The 21,283-nt window shown below is 56.5% G+C and overlaps 1 protein-coding gene across 2 annotated transcripts; it reads left to right on the forward strand.

Moving 5' to 3' along the window:
• The first annotated feature begins 3,146 nt into the window (after window positions 1-3,146).
• Window positions 3,147-20,949, forward strand: ERFL (ETS repressor factor like). 2 transcript variants are annotated; one of them, XM_019629024.1, is made up of 6 exons: window positions 3,147-3,280; window positions 15,890-15,969; window positions 18,748-18,982; window positions 19,360-19,555; window positions 19,664-19,781; window positions 20,167-20,949. In XM_019629024.1, the coding sequence occupies exons 1-6, from the start codon at window positions 3,264-3,266 to the stop codon at window positions 20,613-20,615; spliced, it is 1,095 nt and encodes a 364-aa protein (XP_019484569.1). In that variant the 5' UTR covers window positions 3,147-3,263; the 3' UTR covers window positions 20,616-20,949. The 2 variants fall into 2 exon arrangements, with proteins under 2 accessions (XP_019484569.1, XP_019484570.1); XM_019629025.1 differs by lacking the exons at window positions 3,147-3,280; window positions 15,890-15,969 and adding an exon at window positions 16,439-16,472.
• Window positions 20,950-21,283: the final 334 nt, after the last annotated feature.

Raw genomic sequence — 21,283 nt, forward strand, 5'->3', positions numbered from 1 at the left:
CTCTCTCCCTCCCTCCCTCTCCCCCCCTTTCTCTCTTTTTTCCAAGGGGCATTAAACACCCTGAGGGTGTTCTCTCCCAGGGGGGTCTTAACGACAGTCGCCTGCTATTGCAGCCTCCCTGGGGATGTTAACTACAGCTTAATGGTCCCCCTCCTGTGAGATGCTTCCTTCAGTCAAGTAGGTGTTGACAATACTGCTAATGAGTGAAAATACAGCCTGGGTGGGTGGTAAACCCCTCCTTGGGAAATGCTGTACAGCAAGAACTCTCGCTTTTATTGAGCACCTACTATGTGTTTACAGGGCACGGGACCCTCTGGCATCTACCTTCTCATAAATCCTCCCAACCACCTGGGTCTCAGAGAGGGAACATAGATGGCTCAAAGATGCACAGCTCGAAAGGTGTTACAGAAATCAGGAAGGTGTCTTCTTGAGGGGGCGTTCTGAGCACTCAGGTGGGTGTTTTTCACATATCCATCAGCGTGATATCTAGCCTATCAGGTCCTGGACATCAAGGGCATTGGAGCGCTATTTAGGGGCCTTCCATACCCTCTGATTGAGCACTGTGAGCCTCTCACAGGTGTTACCTACAGTCTAAGGGGGGTGTTTCTGACATCCTGGCAGGCTTTCATCTCTCCCAAGGTGGATATAGAGATAAAGCGTGTGAGAACCCTCTTGGCTGATGCTCTTTGCTGTCTTATGGGTGTCACTAACATGCCGAGGATGTTCTAGTTTCCAGAAGGGTGTTGTGTACAGTGTAATAAGCAGTATCTTCCCAGAGAGTGTGCTATCTTACTGAAGCATGTTATACAGTCAATTGAGTTCTTTCTACTCAGAAGGTGTTCTTTCTCTCCTCGCAGGTGTCCTTTTCACACAGTTAGTGGTCACCAAATACATTCTGGTTGGTAGTTGGTGTTCTAGCTGTCTTGAAGAGCGTCATATCCACCTGAAGGGTGTTGTCTGTCTCCCAAACTGCGTCGCATGCAGGTGAGAAGCCCTGCCCCACAGAGTGTGTTCCAGAACCCCCTCCTTGGCATTCAGAGCCATGCACTGCGAAGGTGCTGGAAGAGTGTTCTCCACAGTCTGGTGGGTGTCACAGACACCCAAGGGGTATGAGCGTCAGAGGCTATCTAGGTGGTAAGCTATCTTCAAGGATGCGATGGGCAGTCAGGGTCGCTGTAGACACCAGAGGGTCATGGCTCTCCTGAGGGGTCTCAGGGACCCCCTAATGAAGGGGTAGAGACACGCAGTGCAAGGACTTCCTACTGGCTCCTTGAAAAAGTGTCGTTCCATGTGGAGACAGTGAGGGGATTCGTGAGTTCTAGCAGAATGTTTCATATTCTTAATATGTTTAAATTGAAATAGTAATGCTCAGAGCAAGTGTGTGTTCTTTGGTACTTGGCACAGTGCCAAGTGAGCTCCCCATGTCCCCCTGTTTAGCCCTCCCAATAACTCTAGGAGGTAGTCATTATTATTGCCCCGTTTCGCAGATGAAGAAACTGAGGCTGGGGATGTGTAGTGACTTGTGCAAGGGAGTGGTGAGCTGTGTTGGAGCTGGAGCCTGTCTGAAGTCCTCTTCATCCCCTCAGCGCCTGGTGAGAGCTAGCAGAGCTGTCCTGGCCACCACATATCCTCTTAGGGACTGTTATCTTGCCCCAGACCCTTTCCCCTCCTGAAGCAGGTGACTCCAGGGGTGTTCCTCTGAGAAAGTGGCTTTGGGGCTTGGGGGTGGAGCCTGACTTGGGAATGGGAGAAAGATGGGGGAGCGAAGCATTGAAGGGGAGAGGGGGAAGGGGTGAAGGGATGCCATTAGGGAGGGGACAGGAGGGTGGATAATGAGGGTGGGGTCAGGCTGGGCCAGGGAGTCAGGAGGGGAGCTGAACTCTGGGGCTGGTGGTTGCTGCTCTCAGGACCCCCGAGGCCAGGGGATATTTACTTGTTATTTCCGTGGGAGCAGATCACCTGGGCCCTTCCTGGTCACTGCAGGTGTGTGTGTGTGCTCCTGTAATTGTGTGGGCATGCGAGTGTCAGTGTGTCTGCTGCCCTCCGTTGTCTGTAATTATCTGTGTGTCTGTCCACATGCCCAGGGCTCCTGTGTTAGTGAGGGTTTGTGTGTCAATGGGTGGAGTGCAGCTGTGTGTCACCACAGATCTGTGTGTGCCCATGTGTAGTTTGTGGGTCAGTGGATTAGGGAATGGCTGTGTGTCAGGGTAGACGTGTGTGTGCAGGCTGTGTATACATCCTTTCCGTATATGCTTCTCTGTGTGCGTGTCCCTGAGGGTTGTGTGTCCATGTGTCCATTAGGCTGTGTCCTGTGTGAGTATGTTTGCATTGTCTGTGTTACTGTACCTGTGTGTCCTTGTGCCTGTTTGTTCTTATGCCCGTGTGTCTGCTATCCAGGCTCTGTGCGTATGTCCGGGTCCAGTTTTGCGTGTCCAGCAGGGGTTCTGGCCTCCACCTCACGCCAGGTCCGGTTCGTGTGTCCGCGTGAGTCTTCCTCTGGAGGGGCGGAGAGGGGAGGGGAGGTGGGTGTCTCTCCACTTCTCCACCCACCCCCCCTGTCCCCCACCCCCACTCCCTCAGTCCCGGGATCGAACCTTATTTAGAGTCGCGATTCGACATCTGTTTTCAAATTTGATCAGCTCTGAACTTTATTTTCCGAGTTTGAGGAAAATTATATTCCATCGATCGCGCTCCCGCCCCCTCCCCCGCACCGCCCGCCACCGCCGCCGCCTCCATATATCTGCGCGCCGAGCCGGGCCCGGCGGCCGCGAGGGCGGGAGGCGCGCAGCGCGCGGAGGAGCCCGGGGAGGAAGAGGAGGAGGAGGAGGAGGAGGAGGAGGAAGAAGAGCAGGAGGAAGAAGAGCAGGAGGCCGCCCCCCGTGCCCCCAGCCCGGCCCGGCCCGGGCCCCGCGCCCCGCTCGCCGCGCCGCTGCCCACCCGCAGCTCGGTCCCCCAGCTTCCCGCGTCTCCGTCTCTCTCTGCGCGTCTCTGTTCCGTGTCTCTCTGCATCTCCCTGTCTCTGCTCGGCTCCGTCTCTGTGTCTCTGGCTGTCTCTCTGTGTTGGGTCTCCCTCTGTCCGGGTCTCTCTGTGACTCCCGCTCCCTGACCGTGCCCCCTCTGGCTGTGTCCGTTCCCCACCCCACCCCCGGGGCTCCGGGCATCTCCCCCCTCCCCGTCCTCCGCCCCGGTGACCCCTCCCCAGGACGCCGCGGGGGCCATGGCTACGGGACCCGAACTTTAAACACTTCTCCGGGACCGGGCGGATGCGCAAACCTAGCAAGTGAGTGAGCGTTGGGCCGCGCAGGGGCGGGGATGGGGGGCGGGGATTCCTGCCCGGGGCGGGGGCCGGGGCGCCCTAGTGCTCCCGGGAGACCTTTGGAGCGGGTCGGCTGGAGCCCGAGGCGGAGAGGCGGTGGGGTCGCCGCCCGGGCAGTGGGGGCGGGTGGGGCTGCGCCCATCCCTGGGGAGGGCTAGAGGTGCGCCCTCGAGGCAGGGGCAGGGGGCCAAGGAGTGTGTGAACGCGCGGTAGACGGGCGCCGGAATAGAGTGGGGTCTGAATATTTGGGAATGGGCATAGCCCTCCTGAGGGTGGGTCTGGACATTTGGGGCAAGAGTCCTTGTGGGATTTAGAGGCCAGGACTGAGGGCTTGAAATTTTGGACCTGGAGACTCAGAGCCAAGAAATTGGATATTTGGGGCTGAGAACTGACTGTTTGGGGCTGGGGGGGTCAGGACTGGGTTGGTGTGGATATTTGGGGGTGTGGGTGGATTTGGGGGCCTGGGAGGCCTATATTTGGAACTTGAGTTCAAGGTTGAGGGGTCTATAAATTTGGATCTGGATATTTGGTGTGAGGGGGTCACAGGGGCTGTGGGAAGGACATTTGGGCTAATTTTGGGGTCTGCACAACTCGGGGTTGGGAGTACAGGCCTGGCCCTGACTTTTGAGGGGCCGTGTCCTTCTGGTGACAGGTGGCTGGCCTAGTGTGCCGCACACCTTTTCTGTCCCAGTCATTCCACAACTGTCACAGGGCCATGCTGGGCCACCTCTACTATTTCTCCCTGGCTGCATCTCTCCTCACTGTCTCAATGTCTCTGTTCTTCAAGCATCTCTGTGTCCACTTCTTACTCTCCCAGAATCTGTCTCTCTGTCTCTTTCTGACTCTTTATCTCTTGCAGTATCTCTATTTCTTTGGGTCCAACTCTTAGACTATCTCTCAGAATCCCTGTGCCTATCTCCGTATCTTTCTCAGCATCTCTCTTTCAGTCTCTCTGTCTCTGCCTTTCTGTCTCTCACTATCTCTCCGTCTCTGTCTCTCCCAGCATCTCTGTCTCTGTCTCCCCCTCGCTGGTTTCCGCTCAGATTAAGCCGGGGACCTAATTCCAGGCCCAGGATCGAATTTTCTGGCAACAAAGGGAAATAGCGAATCGATCGGTCGCTCCGGAGATTAAGAGACAAGCGGCGCGCGGATCTATCACGGCTAAACGGCCCCCCCGCCCGCTCCCCCCGCCCAGCCGGCCCGCCGAGGCCCAGACGCGCTCCGCATCGCCAAGCAGCCTCAGGAGCCCCGGCTGCCCGGCAGGCCTTGCCTGGCAGAGCCCAGAGCTAACTGCTTGTCCTGCTGAGGGTCGGAGCCATGGGAGAGAGCTGAGAGCCAGAACTGACCCCTGGGGAGGGGAGGAGAGGGGAGTGAGTGAAACCGAGGCAGCAAACCACCCGGAAGAGTCATGCTGCACACACCTGTGGCCTCAGGTAACACCTTTCACCCACACCTGTCTATAAACACACCTGTCACAGCTATGTTCCCCCTTCAGTTCCCCACATCTGGACCTCCAGGTAACATTTGTCTTATACCTGCCCTGCAGGTAACACCTGTCCTCTGCACCTGTTTCCTTCATCTGCCCCTGTAGATATTCCTCTCACTTGCCCCTCCAGGTAACACTTGTCCCCTTGAAACCTGCCACAAAGATGCCCATACTCTCTTATTCCTGAATCTCCACTTACCTGCTCCTCCAGGTAATACCTGTTCTCCACAATCTGCCCTTTCCATCTGAATCCCTGCATTTGTTTCATTTCATATTACTTTGTTCCCCACTTCCTACTCGTACCTGCACCATACCACCTGTCCCCTAAAACTCTAAACACACTTGTTTCTCACATATTTATATTTCTTCACATCCTCCTCCCCTCAAGCATATCTACACACACATACCCCTTCCTTTGCACATAAGCATTCACACATGTATCCTCCTGATTTGTCCTCAGGTAACACCTGTCCTCTCCCACCCTCCTGGCTCTCACCTGTACTTCTCCCTTACAATGCTAATCTTGTTCACCCTCTCACCTGTCCTTCCAGAAACACTTCCCACACATGTGTCACCTGAGAACACACCTGCTTCGTGCCACTCTCTCTGCCTGTACCTACCTCCCTCACATTCTATCTCCCATCCTTTTACATAAATACACCTACTTTCACTTGATTCCCCATACCTGTCTTTTTTCTGGTTGTCATTTTAGATGACTCATCTCAGACAGCATATGAACCAACCTTATCTGTCTCCTATCCCCAACACCACCTGATTGCTCAAACGTGCCTTGGCCCCTGGGTTCTATGTCTATCCTTCTTCCTCATGTCCCTCCCCTGCCATGATGTCTCCTACAAGCCCTTGTCCTCTGAAAGTCATACCTGTCCCACTTGCACATTTGCTGTTCACCTGTGTCTGATTCCTCACTGTCTCTCTGTCTCTGCCTTTCTCTATCTCACTGCCTCTCACCACACTCAACACCACTTCACACATACACACAGTTGGGCAAGGAATTTGTCCTTGGCCACTGGTATCTGCCTCACCTGTATACCTGTTTCCCCACACCTGTTCCTCAGGTACTATCTATCTATTTTTCTTCTTTTCCCACCTGCTTAATATCTCATGTTCCTCACTTTCTTTTTCCTTGCTGCACAAGGTCATACCAATATCTCTTCACACCTGCCTGTTCCTTACCTGTCTACCTCAGACATCACCTGCTCCGGTACCACGTTCACTCATTTCTTCAGCAAACAGGTACTGAGACATCCACACTGCCCTTCTTAACCTCTTTCTGCTTCACATACCTTCACCCAGGTCTCTGCCATAGCCCTGGCCTCCCCGTCCTGTCCCCAAAGGGAACACCTACTTCTGGCCACACTCCTGCCCCACAGATGTGCACCTGACTCCCAGCACTGGGTCCCCCTCTGTCCTTCTCCTCCTCCTGATATTCACGTAACCCTTGTCCTTGCATAGCTTTTCCAAGCCTTGTGTACCCTCAACCACCTTGTCTCAGCTATGCTCATCTTCACTACCTGCTCATGCAACCTGTCACCCCATACCTTTATCGCCAAACCTTCAGATCCCTCACACCCATCTCCAGCCTGCTCCCCTCTGGAAATATCTGTCCTTTATCATAGAACATGTCACCAGCCATCTATGTCCTCAGGGAACACCTTTCTTGGTGAGTCTAAGTAACACCTGTAGCATTTGTTAAACATGTCACACCTCTCTCCAGCCGTCACACACCTGCCTGCCGCGTGGCACAGAAAGAATCCCTATCGTCTGAGCTCTGCATTTCTAACAAGGTCCAGGTGATGCTGCTGGTCCACGGGTCACTCCTTGAGTAGCATCTACTCATAACGTCTTCCCAGCTACCGCTCATTATACCTTCTCTGTGACAGGCACTGTTCTCAGTTCTTCAGATCCAACAGCTCATTTCATCCTCATGAGACCCTTATGAGGCAGGTACTTACTCTTATCCCCATTTTACAGAGAAGGAAACAGAGCCCAGCAAAATGGAGTCATTTCTTGGAGGTCTTAGAAACTGGTAGATACTGGAGATTTGCGTCAAACAGGCCATCTGACTTGTCATCTAGGTGTCCTCCCATCCCTGCCTAGCAGGTGACCTCCTTCCTCCACAGACTCATCTATCTGCCCACCTCATCACTTAGGCCACACTTACTTCTCCATTTCTCCCTCCACTCCTGCCCTGAGACGTGCCCTGCCTCCTGCTGTCACGCCCAGCCACTGCCTGACTGTGCTCTCCTGGTCAAGCTTGTCATTCGCGTGCTCATTCCCACCTGCCCCCCAGACGCCTAGAGCCAGCAGAGCCTCCTGCCAACACACATGTGTCTCCCCAGACACACCTAGGTCTCCGGAATCACCCATCTCTACAGGCACCTCTTTCCCCGCTCACCCATGTTTCCTGTGTGCCCATCCTACCTGTATTCCCTTCCTGTCTCATCTCTGCCTCCATCTGCCCATCTCCCCCGCTGCCTATCTCTGAACCTGAGTCTTTTTATCTCTTTCTGTGTCTCTGTCACTTTATCTCTCTTTGTCTCTTTTCCTCCCCGCCTATCTTTTTGTTGTCTGTGTTTCTCCATTTCTCTTTCTCGCTGTCTCTGTATGTCTCCATATCTCTTTATAGCTTTCGACTCTGTTTCTCTGTGTCCTGCAGTCTCTGTCTGTCTCATCCTCCTCCCTCTCTCTTTATTCCTATCTATCTATCTATCTATCTATCTATCTATCTATCTATCTATCATTTATCTATTCATCTCCTACCTCTTCTTCTCTGTCTCTTGTTCTCTCCTCTGACAGGGCAAATATTGGGGGGCTTGAAGTCATACTGACCCCCATTTAAGTCCAGGCATCACCACTCACCCCTGTGAAACTTTGGCCAAGTTACTTTCCCTGTCTGAGCCTCAGTTTCCACATCTGTGAAATGGGTGTCATGACAGTGCTACCTCCCAGGTCATGGTCAGGATGGGATGCTGAGGGCAGCGAGAGGACCCAGAACAGACAGGGGCTAATCTTCCATCTGTGGATCCCTCTCTCTTTCTGTCTCTTCCCAAGGGCTGCTGCCCCACCTGGCTGTCAGTGTGTGTCGTGGGGGGAACGGAGAGAGAGGTGGGCAGAGGCGTCCTGGCCGAAGCCTGGGCATGGGACCCGGTGTGGAGCTGGGGACAGGGATCGATCTGCTCGGCGGCAGTGCGCGGGCCAGGATTGCATCTTGTCACAATAATTTATTGCTCTCATCCCATCTGATCGATGGCGCTGAATTAGCACCGTGCGATGCCCCTGGAGCCCCGAGCGTCCCCCAGCCCCCTGGACCCAGGCCCTTCTCTGGCCCTTGTGGGATCCCTGCAGCCCAGGCACCCAGCTCCAGCCTGCCCAGGCCCCACACCTGGCCCCGAGCACTCAGGTCCTGCCCTCTGTCTCCTGTTTCCCTGTCCCCCTGTGTCTCTCCCCACCTCACTGCCTACTTTTCCCCTCATGTTTGCCTTCCTGGGCCTTTGACCCCGTGTATCTGATCCTCATTTTCTCTGACCCTTAGTCGCCTACCTCTTCCCAATTTTTGAGCCCATTTCCTTGTCCATTTAGTTCCCTGTCCCTCTCTGTTTCTGTGCCTCAGTCCCCCATCTATCTGTCCCTCTGCCCTCCTGTCCCTCTGGTTCTCTACTCCATTCCTCTCTTTCTCCATCTCTGTCTCTCTGCCCAGTGACTCCAGGTCTTGCTGGCCCACCTCCATCTCTGTCCCTCGGTTCCTGGCTTTCTGTCCCTTTGACTCACCATCACTCTGTCTCTGTTTCCCTCCTTTGCTCCGTTTCATCTGAATTCCATGTAAACAGTAGTTCCTGAGCACACACTTGGGGCGCCAAGCCCCATGAACAGTGTCCACAGCACCCCTGCCCCTTGGCTGTTCCGGCCAAGTGCATGGCTGTCGCTGTCTCTCTGGTGGAAAGCTTGGGGCCAGAAGGTCCAGCCAAGGCAGCCAGGCAAGGCCAGGGGTGTGGGGATGAGATGGGGAGGGAGCTGGACTTGAGGAAAGACTTGCCTTGGGAAGAGGTTGGGCTTCTGGATGAGGCAGGTTGCCGTGTGGGGATGGGGCCAGGTGGAGGTGAGGAGGAGGGGGAGGGGCCGGTTTTGGAGTTGGTGTGGTTAGTCCTGAGCTGACCCCCCGGGACTGCTGAAGGGCTGAGGTGGGCATTGCAGTGGCCCTGAACCCACACTGGCGATCAGCCCGTGCCTGCCGGACTCTCAGGCCTTTCCCATTGCTGCCACCTCCACCCTGCAGTGTCAGGCTCTCCCTCATCCATTCCTTTGCTTCTGCCCTAATCCCTCAATTTTACGCATCTCTGCCCCCTCCTGTCCTTTTCCCTGACCCAGGGTCTCTTCTCCAGCGGCTCTCCCCTTGACCTCCAGCTCTTTAATTCACTTTGCCAGGCCTCTCTGACTCACTCACCTTTTCCGGGTTTCCCTAACTTGGAGCTCTCTTCTGTCTCTGCCCACTCTCTGTCTCTCACTCTATTTCTCTGTCTCTCTCCCTCTTTGTGTCTCTGTCCCCCCCCTCCTCCCTTTGTCTCTGTCCTTCTCTCTCTGTCTCTCCCCATCTCTGTCCCTGCCCCTCTCTCTGTGTCTCTGCCTCTTCTCTGTCTCTCCCTGTCTCTCTGTCTCCCTCTCTCTGTCTCTGCTCCTCTCTGGGTGTCTCTCCTTCTCTCTGTCCCCCTCCCACCCCCGCACTTCCTCCATCTCCCTGTGTCTCTGGAAAGAGGTGCAGGACCCCCACAGGGGTTGGGGGAGCAGCCTGAGCTCTGGGTCCGCATAGCAGTTTCGCCTCTGTTCTCCCTCTCCCCTCTCCCAGCGCTGTTTGGTAGGCGGGGTGCGTGGCACTGCGGCTCCCACTTCCCTGGGGACGCTCTCTCGCCACCCCCCACTGAAACCGTTCCGCATGCTGGCCGCAGCCCCAGGGACATCCGTGCAGAGACTGGGACTCAGGGAGAGAGACAGAGACCCAGAGAGACACATGGCCCCAGACAGAGATGCCAGCTAGAGGGAGAGAAGCGGAGAGTTGGGGTGGGGGTGTGAGGTCTCCATTCCTGCCCTGGCTTGACGCCTCTTAACCACCCCAAACTGGTGTCAGAGACATCTTCAGGCTGGGAGTCTGAGCCCCGTCTGTCTGCCAGTCTGTCCCTCTGTCTTGCATAATGCAGCTTCTGCAAAGGTTCATGTGTGTGTGTGTGTGTGTGTGTGTGTGTGTGTGTGTGTGTGTGTGTGATATGTGACACGGTGTGTGTATGGAGGGATCTTGGCTGTCTTTCCGTGACTGTGTAACTTGTGTTGCAGCATATGTGAATGTGACATGTGGAGTTGTGTGTGTTCCTATGCACAGGTGACTAAGTGTGGGTGCCTGAAACCGGGGAGCTGAGCAAAGCCACGTGTGTCATGTTTGTGAACATGTGTGTGACTTGGGTGTGGAATTCACTGTGACTGTCTGGTGAGTGTCCAAACTCTGAAATTGTGCCATGTCTGGAGTTCCTGAGTCAGGTGGCCACGCAGTGTGGCTAAGTGACCAGGACAGGACAGCCCACATCTCTGAGGGCCAGGAGACGAGAAGGCTTTGTCCAAGGGAGACAGGCTGGGAGGACCGAGTGAGTGTCACCCCGGTAGGACCCCAGGAGCTGGGCTATTGAAGGTGGGTGTGAGGAATAGCCTTGGGACAAGGTCACAAGATCCCCCAAATCTGCATCAGAGACTGGCTGTGTGAGCTTATTTAGCAATGCGTTTGTGTTAAGGGGTTGTTGTGTCTCTGAGCCTGTGGGCTTGTGTCTGAGTCTGGGATCAGTGTTTTGTATGTATGTGTGTGTTTGTGTGCATGTGTGTAGTCATTTTGGGAAGCTGAATGTAACAGGCTGGACAAGAAGTGTCAGTTCATAAGAACCGAGTGAATGATACTATGTGTGACCAGCCCTAAAGAGTGTTGAAGGCTCTGTGTGTGTGTGTGTGTGTGTGTGTGTGTGTGTATTTATTTGTAACTGTTGAGTGGCGCATGTGTATATTCCTTGTGTGAACTGATGCCCTGTGATGTGTGAGGCTGTGTCTCTGTGATGGCGTGTGAGTACACATGTGTGTTTGATGTTTCTGTGTGTTCTGTGTGCCCGTGTGGGGATGAGCCGGCTCTCAAATGAGCCAGGCTGTTGTGGAGATGACAGTGTGCAGCCACGAGAGAAGTAGTGAGGGGCGTGTGTGTGTGCATGTGTATGCGCACACACATGTACCCCAGGCACAGAGACACCCTCACCCAGGGTCAGGCCAGAGCATTTGGTTGACATGGGCAAGGGTAGGAGTGGGGGTGACCTCGGGGGCTGGAGGGCAAGTCCTGGCAGGAAGGCCCTTGTCACCTTCCTGACCCCGTCCTCCCTGGGACAGTCATGGGGTCTCCTGGGTGCCTGTGGTGGGATGATCCCTGAACCTGGGTTTGTGTACACATGGACGCGGACATAATCTATGTGGACAGGTGTGAGTGTGAGCTTGTGCATGTATAGTGTGTGATAGCAGGCAGCCGAGCTGTGTGTGGTGTGTAAAGTGTGCCTACTGGTGGATGTCCAGAGTGAGTGTGTGTGTAGGGAGTTCGCTGTGTGTCTCTACTGTGTGTATGGATGTGTCCTACATGGGTGTGTGGCGTAGGGAGGGGTGTGTCCTCAGGGTGGGTGCAGGCAGAGTGTCGGGGTGTATGTGTGAGTGTGTGTCTGGGTGTGATGTGTGTGCCTATTGGTGTGTATGTGTGGGTGGGGGCAGCGGAGGGAGAAGGGTCTTGGGCCGCGTCTCTCTCCTCTTTAGACAGAGCCCTGGAGAAGATATGAAATTTAAAAAAAAAATCAATTTTCATTCCACTTGTGCAGATTGTGTTAAGGGGAGGTGGGGGGGGGGCTGGGTGAGGGATGAAGGGGCTGGGTGGGGGTGTGAGGCCCGAGGCAGCTCCTGAGGCGGCCGGAGCAGCTTAGAGAAATCAAAACAACTGGTTAAACCCCAGCCCAAGGGGCCAGGATGATGGGAGGCAAAGAGAGATGCCTGGAGAGACAGAGAGAGGCAGAGACACCCAGAGACAGAGACAAGGAACAGAGACATTCAGAGATTTGGAGAGATTTGGAGATAGAGGCAGACAGAGAGATGGAGCCACAAAGACCCTCAGCGAGAGAGAGAAAGACACTAACACCCAGCGAGGCCTGAGAGAGGCCGGGAGACCTGTCTCTAGAGAGACAGCAGCAGAAGCAGGCCTGAGACAGTGCACCCCTCACACATGCATGCACGCACATGCAGAGACATGCTCGAGAAGGGTGGATGGGTGGATGGACAGTCAGACAGCTGGGCAGATGGTGGCACGAGCAGCGGGGCCCCTGGTGGCTTTACCTCTGAGCGCCCACCCACATCTTGACCCAGCCTCTCACCCAGATGGCCTGTGTGTGTGAGTGTGCTGCTGTTTGGGCTAGTCCGTGTGTGTTGTGTGTGTGTGTGTGTTGGGGTGGTGTGTGCATCTCTCTCCATGCATGCCAGATCACATGTGCATGCAGGGTCTCTAGTTAGTGCTTGTCTGTGTGACTCTGTGCTTTTGTGTCACCTGTGTGTGACTGGCTTGGTTGTGCTGGTGCGTGTGTCTGGGTGACTGGGTATGTCTCTGTTACTGTGTGGCACTGTGCCACTGTGTGCTTGTAGGTCTGTGTGTCTGCACTGATTGCGAACCTCGTTGTGTGATTATGTGTCTCTGTTAATGTGTGTCTATGATTTGTGGTTGTGGGACTGAATTGATGTGTGTCTTGTGGGTGTACCTGTGTATAATTGTGTGTCTATGTTTCTGTGTGAATGTCTGTGACCATGATGTGTGTGTGACTGTTTTGACAAACATGTTGGTGTGTTGTGTTTGATATGTTGGTATGTATGCCCGGGTTGCTGTGTGGGCCTGTGTGATGTGTGTTGGTTGTGACAGTCTTGGCATGTATGATTTTGTTGACGCATGCATCGCACATCTTTGTGATGTGTTGTGTGTGACAGTGGTGTGTGTCACTTTGTTGACCTGTGTGTGATGTGTTGTGTGACAGTGTGGTATGTGTTGCTGTGTTGACATGTGTCTGTTGACATGTTGTGTGACAGTGTGGTGTGTGTGCCTGAATTGGTGTGTGGATTTATGTAACTGGTTGGCAGGGAGGGGAGGGAGGCAGCCTCAGCCGGCCCAGCCCTTCTCCACACTGCTGTGTGCACACACACACACACACGCGCATACACATTCAGTGCCATGGCTGCGGGCGGTGGAGATGGGGGGTGGGGGGGGTGGAGGAAGCAAAATAAAATTAAAAATTAAAGCTTGCCCGGAGTCCCCATCCGCACCGCGGCCGGCGGGGAGCCGTGGGGGGTGCAGCAGCTCCCCCTCCAAAGCCACCCGAGCTGGGGCCAGCTGTCTGTCCGTCAGTCTGTACGGCTGTCCTACCGCCTGCCCGCCCTGCACACAGATTGGCCCGAAGGCCTGCTCCCTCCATCGGGTCGATCAGCGATCAATGGGGCCAGAGGGGTGCTAGGGGCAGGGCAAGATCAAAGGGACCCCAAGAGACGGACACTGGGACTGAAACAGAGACACGGAGACGTAGAGACAGAGACAGAGAGACAAGGAGACAGGAATGTGGGGCGGAGAGACACAGAGACCCAGAGACATAAAAGCAGAGAGCAGAGTGGTGTGAAGAGATAGGGACCCAGAGACAGAGAGATGGGGGGACCCAGAGACACAGGCATGGGGCTGCAAACCAGGACAGTCAGGGTAGAAATGCAGGGAATGGGGCAGAATGGAAGGAGGAGGCAGGGACCCCGTCCCCGTGGGCCTGAGGGGACAGAGATGGGAGAAGTGGCAGGCAGAGACCGAGAGACAGCAGAGACGTATGTGAGAGACGGCGGGGGGAGCGTGGGAGCAGGGCCCGGAGCGCCGATCCCACGGCTCCTCGTTATAACGTGTCCGGAGGAGGCGGCGGGGAGTTGAAAGCATCGGGAAGAGAAATCAAAACCAACACGGAAATGAGAGAGGCCAATGGGGGGGGGGACAGAGGCGGAGGAAGGAGGGAGGGGACCCGGAGAGGCAGAGAGAGAGCCGGGGAGGTGGGTGAGGTGGACGGGGAGAGGTGCGGAGGAGTCCGGGTGATGGAGAGAGATGGGGAGATGGGAGGGAGATGAAGAGAGAGACGAGACAGAGATGGGGCCGGGTGGGGGCAGAGAGACACAGAAGTGGGAGAGTTAGAAAGACACAGAGAGAAGGAGGAAGAGACAGATGGGGGAGAGAGAGGGAGCGAGAGAGACTGAGAGATGGAAAAACAGGGGAGATGGGGAGAGAGAGACAGGAGAAGGGATGGGGAAGACAGGAAGAGACAGATGTGGGAAAGAGATGGGGTGGTGGGCGTAGAAGACTGAAAAAGGAAAAGAGATTGAGTGATGGAGGGAGAGAGAAGGAGAGAGGTGGTGAGAGACAGAGGGCCACAGAGATGGGGAGAGAAGCACCCCAGGTTGAGGGGAGAGAAGAATGAGAAAGAAGAGAGACGGAAAAATGGGAGCGATAGTGAGAGGAGACAGAAAGGAAAAGAGAGAGCATACGAGGAGACAGACAGAGATAAAGAGAGACAGGGAGGGAGATCAGCAGAGAAAGTTGGTGAGATGGGGGTGTGGAAATAGAGGGAGACCTTGAGGAGGCAGATGGGGTGGGGGAGGGGCTGCCCCCCAGAGGGACTTGAGTGCTGGAGGGGAGTGTGTGAGAGGGACCTCAGTAGACATGGCTGGTAGAGGTTGGGGGTGAAGGTGTCTGTGGGAGACTGGACAAGTCTGGGAGGAAATGGGCTATCTGGCAAGTCTTGTCAGGTTTCCAAGGGGTGATATGGGGTTTATGGGGGGACAGAGTGTCTGTGGGTTTCTGAGGGATCTGTGAGATCTTTGGGGAGCAGCAGGGTGTCTGAGAGGAATGGTATATTTAAGAGTATGAGAGGCTGAAGTATCTCAGGGAGGGGTGGCTGGGGTGGGTGTCTGAGAGGAGCAAATATCTAAGGGTGTAGGTGTCTGAGGGTGGTGTCTGGGGTGCAGGGGTATCTGATGGGGAGGGGCTGTCAGAAAAGGGAAAAGATCTGAGAGACAGGGCAAGGAGGGGATGGGGCATCTTAGGAGAGGGGTGTCTGAGGGAGTGGAGGTCTGAGAGGGAGGACCTATCTGGGAGGGGAGGTGTAGCTAAGGGGAAAAAGGTGTCTGAAAGCAGAGGCAGATCCAAGGGGAAAGGGTGTCTGAGGGGGGCTGTCTGGGGGAGAGGCAGATTTAAGGGGAGTGTCTGAGGGGGGCTGTTTGAGGGAGGCAGATCTAAGGGGAAAGGGGTGTGTGAGACGAGGAGGCAGGTCCAAGTGGCAGGGATGTACAGGGTGAGCTGCAGGTTGAAAGAGGGGTGTCTGTGGGAGCGCACATGTAGGCGCTGGGGGCTGCTCTGAGGGTGGGTGGGTGGAGGGCTGGCGCTGGGCCTGTCCTCTCCCAGCCCTTTGGGCGGGCGGCTGGTTCTGGCCAGCTCTGGGCACACAGATGAGAGCGCCGGGCTGCTGCGTGGCCAGCCCAGGGGTTCAGCCGGGGGTCCAGGGGTCGGGGAGAGGTTCGGAGTGAGATAAACCTGGGGCAGCCACAGAGAGAACAGAGGGAGACCCAGAGACGCAGAGACGGAGCGAGAGGTTAGGTGCGGGACGGGGATGGAGAGACAGTGGCAGAGATGCGGCGGGGCGGGAGGAGCGAGGAGCGAGGCTGGGAGCGCCCTGGTGCTTAGTGATCGAGGCACAGAGTAAGGGGGAGGCTGCCCAGGAGTGGCTGGGAGGGACGGCTCGGTGACACAGGGCCGGGAGAGGGACTGGGAGAGATGGGCACAAGGGGGCAAAGGGGTGTCAGGGTGCGATGTGGGAAGAGAGGGTGGTGGGCCTCAGGCTGGGCAGGGTCTGGGCAGCGCCTGTCCCCGCTGACTGCTGTCTGTCTCTCCCGCCTGCCCCATCCTGTGCCTGCGTGTCTGTCCCCGCATGTCTGTCCCGGCATCTCTGCAGGGCCAGCTCCACCATGGACTGTAGCTGCGTCTCCGACCTTCTCTTCACCCCACCTGCCCTGCCGGCTCTCTGGACCCCTGGTAACTGACCTAGACCCTCCCTTCCCCCAGCCCTCGGGCCTTCCCAGCCTGCCCCTCCTCTCTGATCTCTTACTCTCCTCCCGCTACCTCCCAGGTCTCTGTCCGAGTCCCCTTAATGAAAAACTTGGCTAAAAACTTCACAGCCAGATGTCCCTGCCACCTGCCTGCTGGGACATGAGGGTCTTTTGGAGGGTGGGTGAGGTCTTGAGGTCCAAGAGCACAAGGATCCAGGGGCCTGAGGTCCTGGGATCTCTGCCGTGCACATCTCAGCCTGCTCCCACCCAGGACCTGCGGGCAAAGAGAAGCAGGGGAACTAGAGACAGACAGGCACTGTTGGAGCAGGGACGGGGACCAGATGAGGTAGTAGGCCTGGAGCTGGTGGACAAATGGACAGACGGGACTACCCAGGCAGGGGGACATGGAGTCACAGCCCAGCCAGCCGGAGCTCTGGGAGAGAGGACGGCTCGCTCAGAAGTGGATGCTCAGAGCTGGGGATGTGGACAGTAAGACTGACTTGGATGTGCATTTGAGTCCAAGTCACATGCCCTACGGATGGGCTGTGTGTGTGTGTGTGTGTGTGTGTGTGTGTGTGTGTGTGTGTGTGTACTGAGACTTTGTGCCTGGTTATTTGAGGTCTTGGAGTATGTCCCTGTGTCACACCTGAGTGTTTCTGGAAGAAGGGGTCACACTGGGAGAGTATGAGTGTATCTGCGCATACTGTCTGTCTTTGTGCGAGCTAGTGTGCCTGCTCGTACATGTATATCAAGGCTACCTTAGTGTCTCTGGGCTGCGTTGTCTTTCTTTGGGATGTCTAGTGTGTCTACATGTTAGATTGGGGGGTGTCTGCCAGCTCGCCGAGTGTGAACCTGCCTCAGTGAGGCGAAGAGCCTTCGCCTTCTCCTTACTGGTCTGTTGCATGGTGTGTAGCATTCAGAACGGAGTCTTGGTGCTATGTAGGGGGCTGTGTCTGTGTTGGGGTGTGTGTGTGTGTTTCTCACATCTGTGTCACTGAGTGTGAGTGGGGGCTGTCTGTCACAATTTGTGTCTTTCTGCTAAGGTTGGGGTACTCTCTCTAGGTTAGCACAACACATTTGAGGACATCCCGTGGTGTTTCCAGGTTGGGTTGTGTGTATGGCTAGTGGCACATTGTCATCTTTGGGGTCTTGTGGGTGTGTCTGTGATAGTCGTTTCCCCACTGGGACATGTTTGTGTTCTGGGTATGGAATGGGCCAGAGCTCCTGAGTTGATTGGGCCCTGTCATCTGAGGATCTGAAATGGAGTTGGGAGAAAATTCTCCCATCAGGGAGGAAACTGCCTGGCCTTCCCCAGCCTCATGCAGGGAGGCGTTAGCACCCACATTTATACTCCAGGCAGCCTGGGCCGGACCTTGCTCTTCCTGGCTGCCCACCCCTGAAATCCTAATTAGCCAGAGAGGGCAAGGAACTGCAGGGGGGATCACACAGCAGCAGCACAGCTCAGTGTGCCTCCCTCCCCAACCTCCTCCCCTTTGTTGCACGCTCTTAACTCTTTATAGACCAGTTCTGCCTTGTTTTCATGCCTAGATCTGGGGTCTCTGAGGAGGGGAGAGGGGATAGGAGATGTGGCACAGGAATGAACACAGAGGTGGGACCCAGGGCTTGGGCTTTCTGGATGGGAGGTGAGATTTAGGGGCGGGCAAGCATATCCCATTTCCACCCAACTTCTGGGTGTATTTGGACAACAAGGGGCAGGACACCATGAAAGTGACACGTGTAATGCTGAGTGAGGCGTGTTAGAAAGTGGTGCCTCTGTGTGTGTGTGTGTGTGTGTGTGTGTGTGTGTGTGTGTGTGTGTGTGTATGGTTGGGGGGACTTGGGAGGCTGTTCTGTCATGGTGTCACCCTGCGCGTGTCTGTCAGGTTGACATGTGGGTCTTGATGCTGACTCACCGTTTCTACCACAGTGTGTCTCAATTTGGGGTCCTGTGTATTTCTGGTCATGGTTGTGTTGTAGTGGAACCCAGTCCCGAGGGACCTGAGATGTATAATTTTGTGTTGGGATGGGGTGTACAATGTGGGGTGTGTGGCATGTCCATCTTGGTGGTACCTTATGTATAGTGTGTTGTGCCCCAGCAGGAGTGTGCTAGTCCAGTGCATCTGTGTCCCAGGTGTAGCTGGGTGTCCCTTGAGGGTGAGTGTATGTCTGTGTCACCTGTGTGTCATGTCTGCATACACACACTGCTCTCTGACATAGTGAGGCGACACGGGGACGTGAAAGGCATACATGGACAGATGCTCAGATGTGTGCGCACAGGCCCAGCCTGGATGTGCCAAGGTGGGGTCAGCCGGCAGGGGCTTTTGGGGGGGGCGGGGAGATGGAGCAGGGGCAAGGCACAGGGAGGAAGGGAGACAGCAGGAATCAAGGACAATTCAGGACCAGCACCTCCCAGGGCTGGCACGGGTGGGGGGCAACGGAGAGAATGGGTAACACTCTGGAGGGGGTGCCCTTCCCAGTTTCACACAGTCAAGGATGGAGAAAACTGGCCTATCCCACCCTCCACTCCAGGACACTGAACCTGGAAGTTGTACCTAGATAGGGGAATCAGGCTGGAAGTGCCAACTTAAGGTCCCCTGAGTTCTCGCCCACTTGTTGGACAATTTGGGGACTAGACACCAAGTGGGGTCTGGAGAGTGGGAATGCCTGAGCCTGGGCAGTTGCTCATCAGAGACCGGGAGCAGGGTGAGGGCTGGGTGCCTTCTGGGTTCCAAGCAGGGGCCACTCCCTTGCCTCTGTTTCTCAGGGTTTGCCTTCCCGGATTGGGCCTACAAGCCCGAGTCGTCCCCTGGCTCGAGGCAGATCCAGCTGTGGCACTTTATCCTGGAGCTGCTGCGGAAGGAGGAGTACCAGGGGGTCATCGCCTGGCAGGGGGACTACGGGGAATTCGTCATCAAGGACCCGGATGAGGTGGCCCGGCTCTGGGGCGTCCGCAAGTGCAAGCCCCACATGAACTACGACAAGCTGAGCCGGGCCCTGCGGTGAGGAGGGCTGTGGCCTGCATGCCCGCCTTGCCCCTTCTCCCCACACTGTCCCTCTGGGCCCCCGCCCCCTGGGGGCTTTTCCACCACTTCCGGGGGTCAGAATCCCATTGGCTCGCATGCAGGACTCTGCACAAGTGTAAGCATTTCTGTTAGTGGAAGGCAGGCAAGGAGGAAGCACCTACGGTCTGGGCTTTGGAGCCACACAGGTCAGGACCCCAACCCCTGCCTCACTCACCCCTCCCTGGCCCTGGGACCTTGGTCAAGGGACCTCTATGAGCCTCAGTTTCCCCAATTGTTATGCTCTGTGGCTGGCACAGCATGGGCTCAGGGCTTCCCCTTTACCCCTCCCCCCCCAATTCTCCCTCTCCCCACAGCTACTACTACAACAAGAGGATTCTCCACAAGACCAAAGGGAAGAGGTTCACCTACAAGTTCAACTTCAGCAAAGTTGTGCTTGTCAACTACCCACTGTTGGATGTGGCAGCAGCCACCACGGGATCCCCACTCTTGCTGACTCCCAGTCCCTTTGCGGGGGGACCTGGGCCAGATGCTCCTCCCCTCACCCCAGAGGTGAGTTAGGATGCTGGGGTCCCAGAATCGAGGCATTTGATGTCTCCTCAGCCATGGACCCCTTGGAGAGGGGGTGGCCAGTCTGAGCAGTACCACCTCCCTCGCCAGACCCTGCAGACCCTGTTCTCTGCCCCACGCTTGGGAGAGCCAGGGGCCCGGGCGCCCCTGTTCACCCCTGAGACGGACAAACTGCGTCTGGACAGTCCTTTCCCATTCCTGGGCTCCGGTAAGGGCCCCGGGGGGTGCAGGGGTGCTGGGTTAAGGGGATGCTGCCTGTGTTTGAAGGAAGAGGATGAGCAAAAACAGAGACAGGATGCAGGAAGGCCTGGGGCAAGGCTGCTCCTGTGTGTGTTTAAAAGCCAGAGGATTCAAGGGGAGGCAGTGAGGAGGGAAACTGGGAAGGGGGACAGGCTGGGAGAAAGGCTTTCAGGGGCACTAAAGGAATAGGTTGAGTGGGGGAGGTGAGGATGGGGGGAGCCTTTCGAGGGTGGGTGGATGCTGCCTGGGAGGGGAGAACTGTGTAGGCGCAATACAGTAGGGTGGTGGCACCCTTCACTAAGGTCCAACGGAGGAGCAGTGGCCCAGCCTGACGCAGCCCCTGTGCCCTCCAGGTGCCACCAGCTACTCCAAGCCCCCGGGCTTGCTGGGTCCTTACAGCCGAGCTTTCCCGGAGTACCCCTGGAACTTTAACCCCTACCTCGCCGGCCCCTTCCCCAAGCTGCCTCCTTCTCTCTATCCCCCCCACTTCTACCCCAACCCTCTGGCCAGCTCCCTGGGCCACCTGCCCTCGGCAGGGGCAGGGGGAGGCCCCACAACCACACCTCTCCTGGCTGCCACGGGGGAGGGCCTGGGCCCCGAGCGCCCCTCGGGCCTGGCAGCAGCCCCTCGCCTGGCACTGCCAGGGGCTGGGGGTCCAGAGGCTGCTCTGGGCGGGAAGGAGGACAGCGACTCGGAGCTGGAGATCACGGATGTCAGCGGCTGCAGCTCTGACAGTGAGGGCGACGAGGGCCTCCCCGTGCCCCCCAAGTCCAAGATGGGCAAAGGGGGAGTTGGCAGCTGAGCCGGCATGGGGTGATGGATTCTGCCGGGGCAGGGACCAGGGCTACCACCCGTGCAGCCTCTTCCTTCGTCTGGTCTGCCCTCGATGTCCTGCCAGAGGCTGGGGCTCAGCCCTTGGCCCCTCCCAGGGCCGGGCACATGGCTGTCCCTGTCTTCTTCTCCAACCCCAGGTTGGGGGTCTCACCTTCCCCTCCAGAGAGGGGAAGGAACATGATGGCCTCCAGCCTCCTCCCAGGCTCCAGTTTGAGGGGGGTCCCTGTCCGGCCCCACTCCTGAAGTGCAATATGGTGCCCAGCCTCCCCTCCCCCCTCCCCCCCACGCTGTGACCTGTGTGTTTGTGTGGCCGTGTGTCCCCTGTGCCGGCCCCAGTCCTGACACCCACCCCACACAGGCCCCCTGGGGACAGGGAGCTCAGAGCAATAACCCCGCCCCCAGCCCCCACCCAGGAGGGCCCCCCTCCCCACCAGCTCCCCATGACCCCAACAGCCACCTCCAGAGAGTTTACTACAAAAATAAAAGAATGGAAAGGAGTGTGGATGTGGGGCGCCCAGCACTGTGGGTGATCATGGGGGCTTGGGGGTGGGGCTGGGAGTGTGTGGAGGTGCCTGGAGAATAGGCGTTAAAACACCGAATGAATGAACAGTTGGAGAAAGGCAAGAGGCACAGGTG

This window comes from Hipposideros armiger, unplaced genomic scaffold, assembly GCF_001890085.2.
Source record: "Hipposideros armiger isolate ML-2016 unplaced genomic scaffold, ASM189008v1 scaffold_824, whole genome shotgun sequence".
Taxonomy (NCBI): Eukaryota; Metazoa; Chordata; class Mammalia; order Chiroptera; family Hipposideridae; genus Hipposideros; species Hipposideros armiger.

Coding starts and splice junctions, on each gene's coding strand:
- ERFL (XM_019629024.1), top strand. Junction 19,556..19,663: donor CTCCTCCCCTCACCCCAGAG/GTGAGTTAGGAT, acceptor CTCCCTCGCCAG/ACCCTGCAGACCCTGTTCTC. Junction 19,782..20,166: donor TTTCCCATTCCTGGGCTCCG/GTAAGGGCCCCG, acceptor TGTGCCCTCCAG/GTGCCACCAGCTACTCCAAG.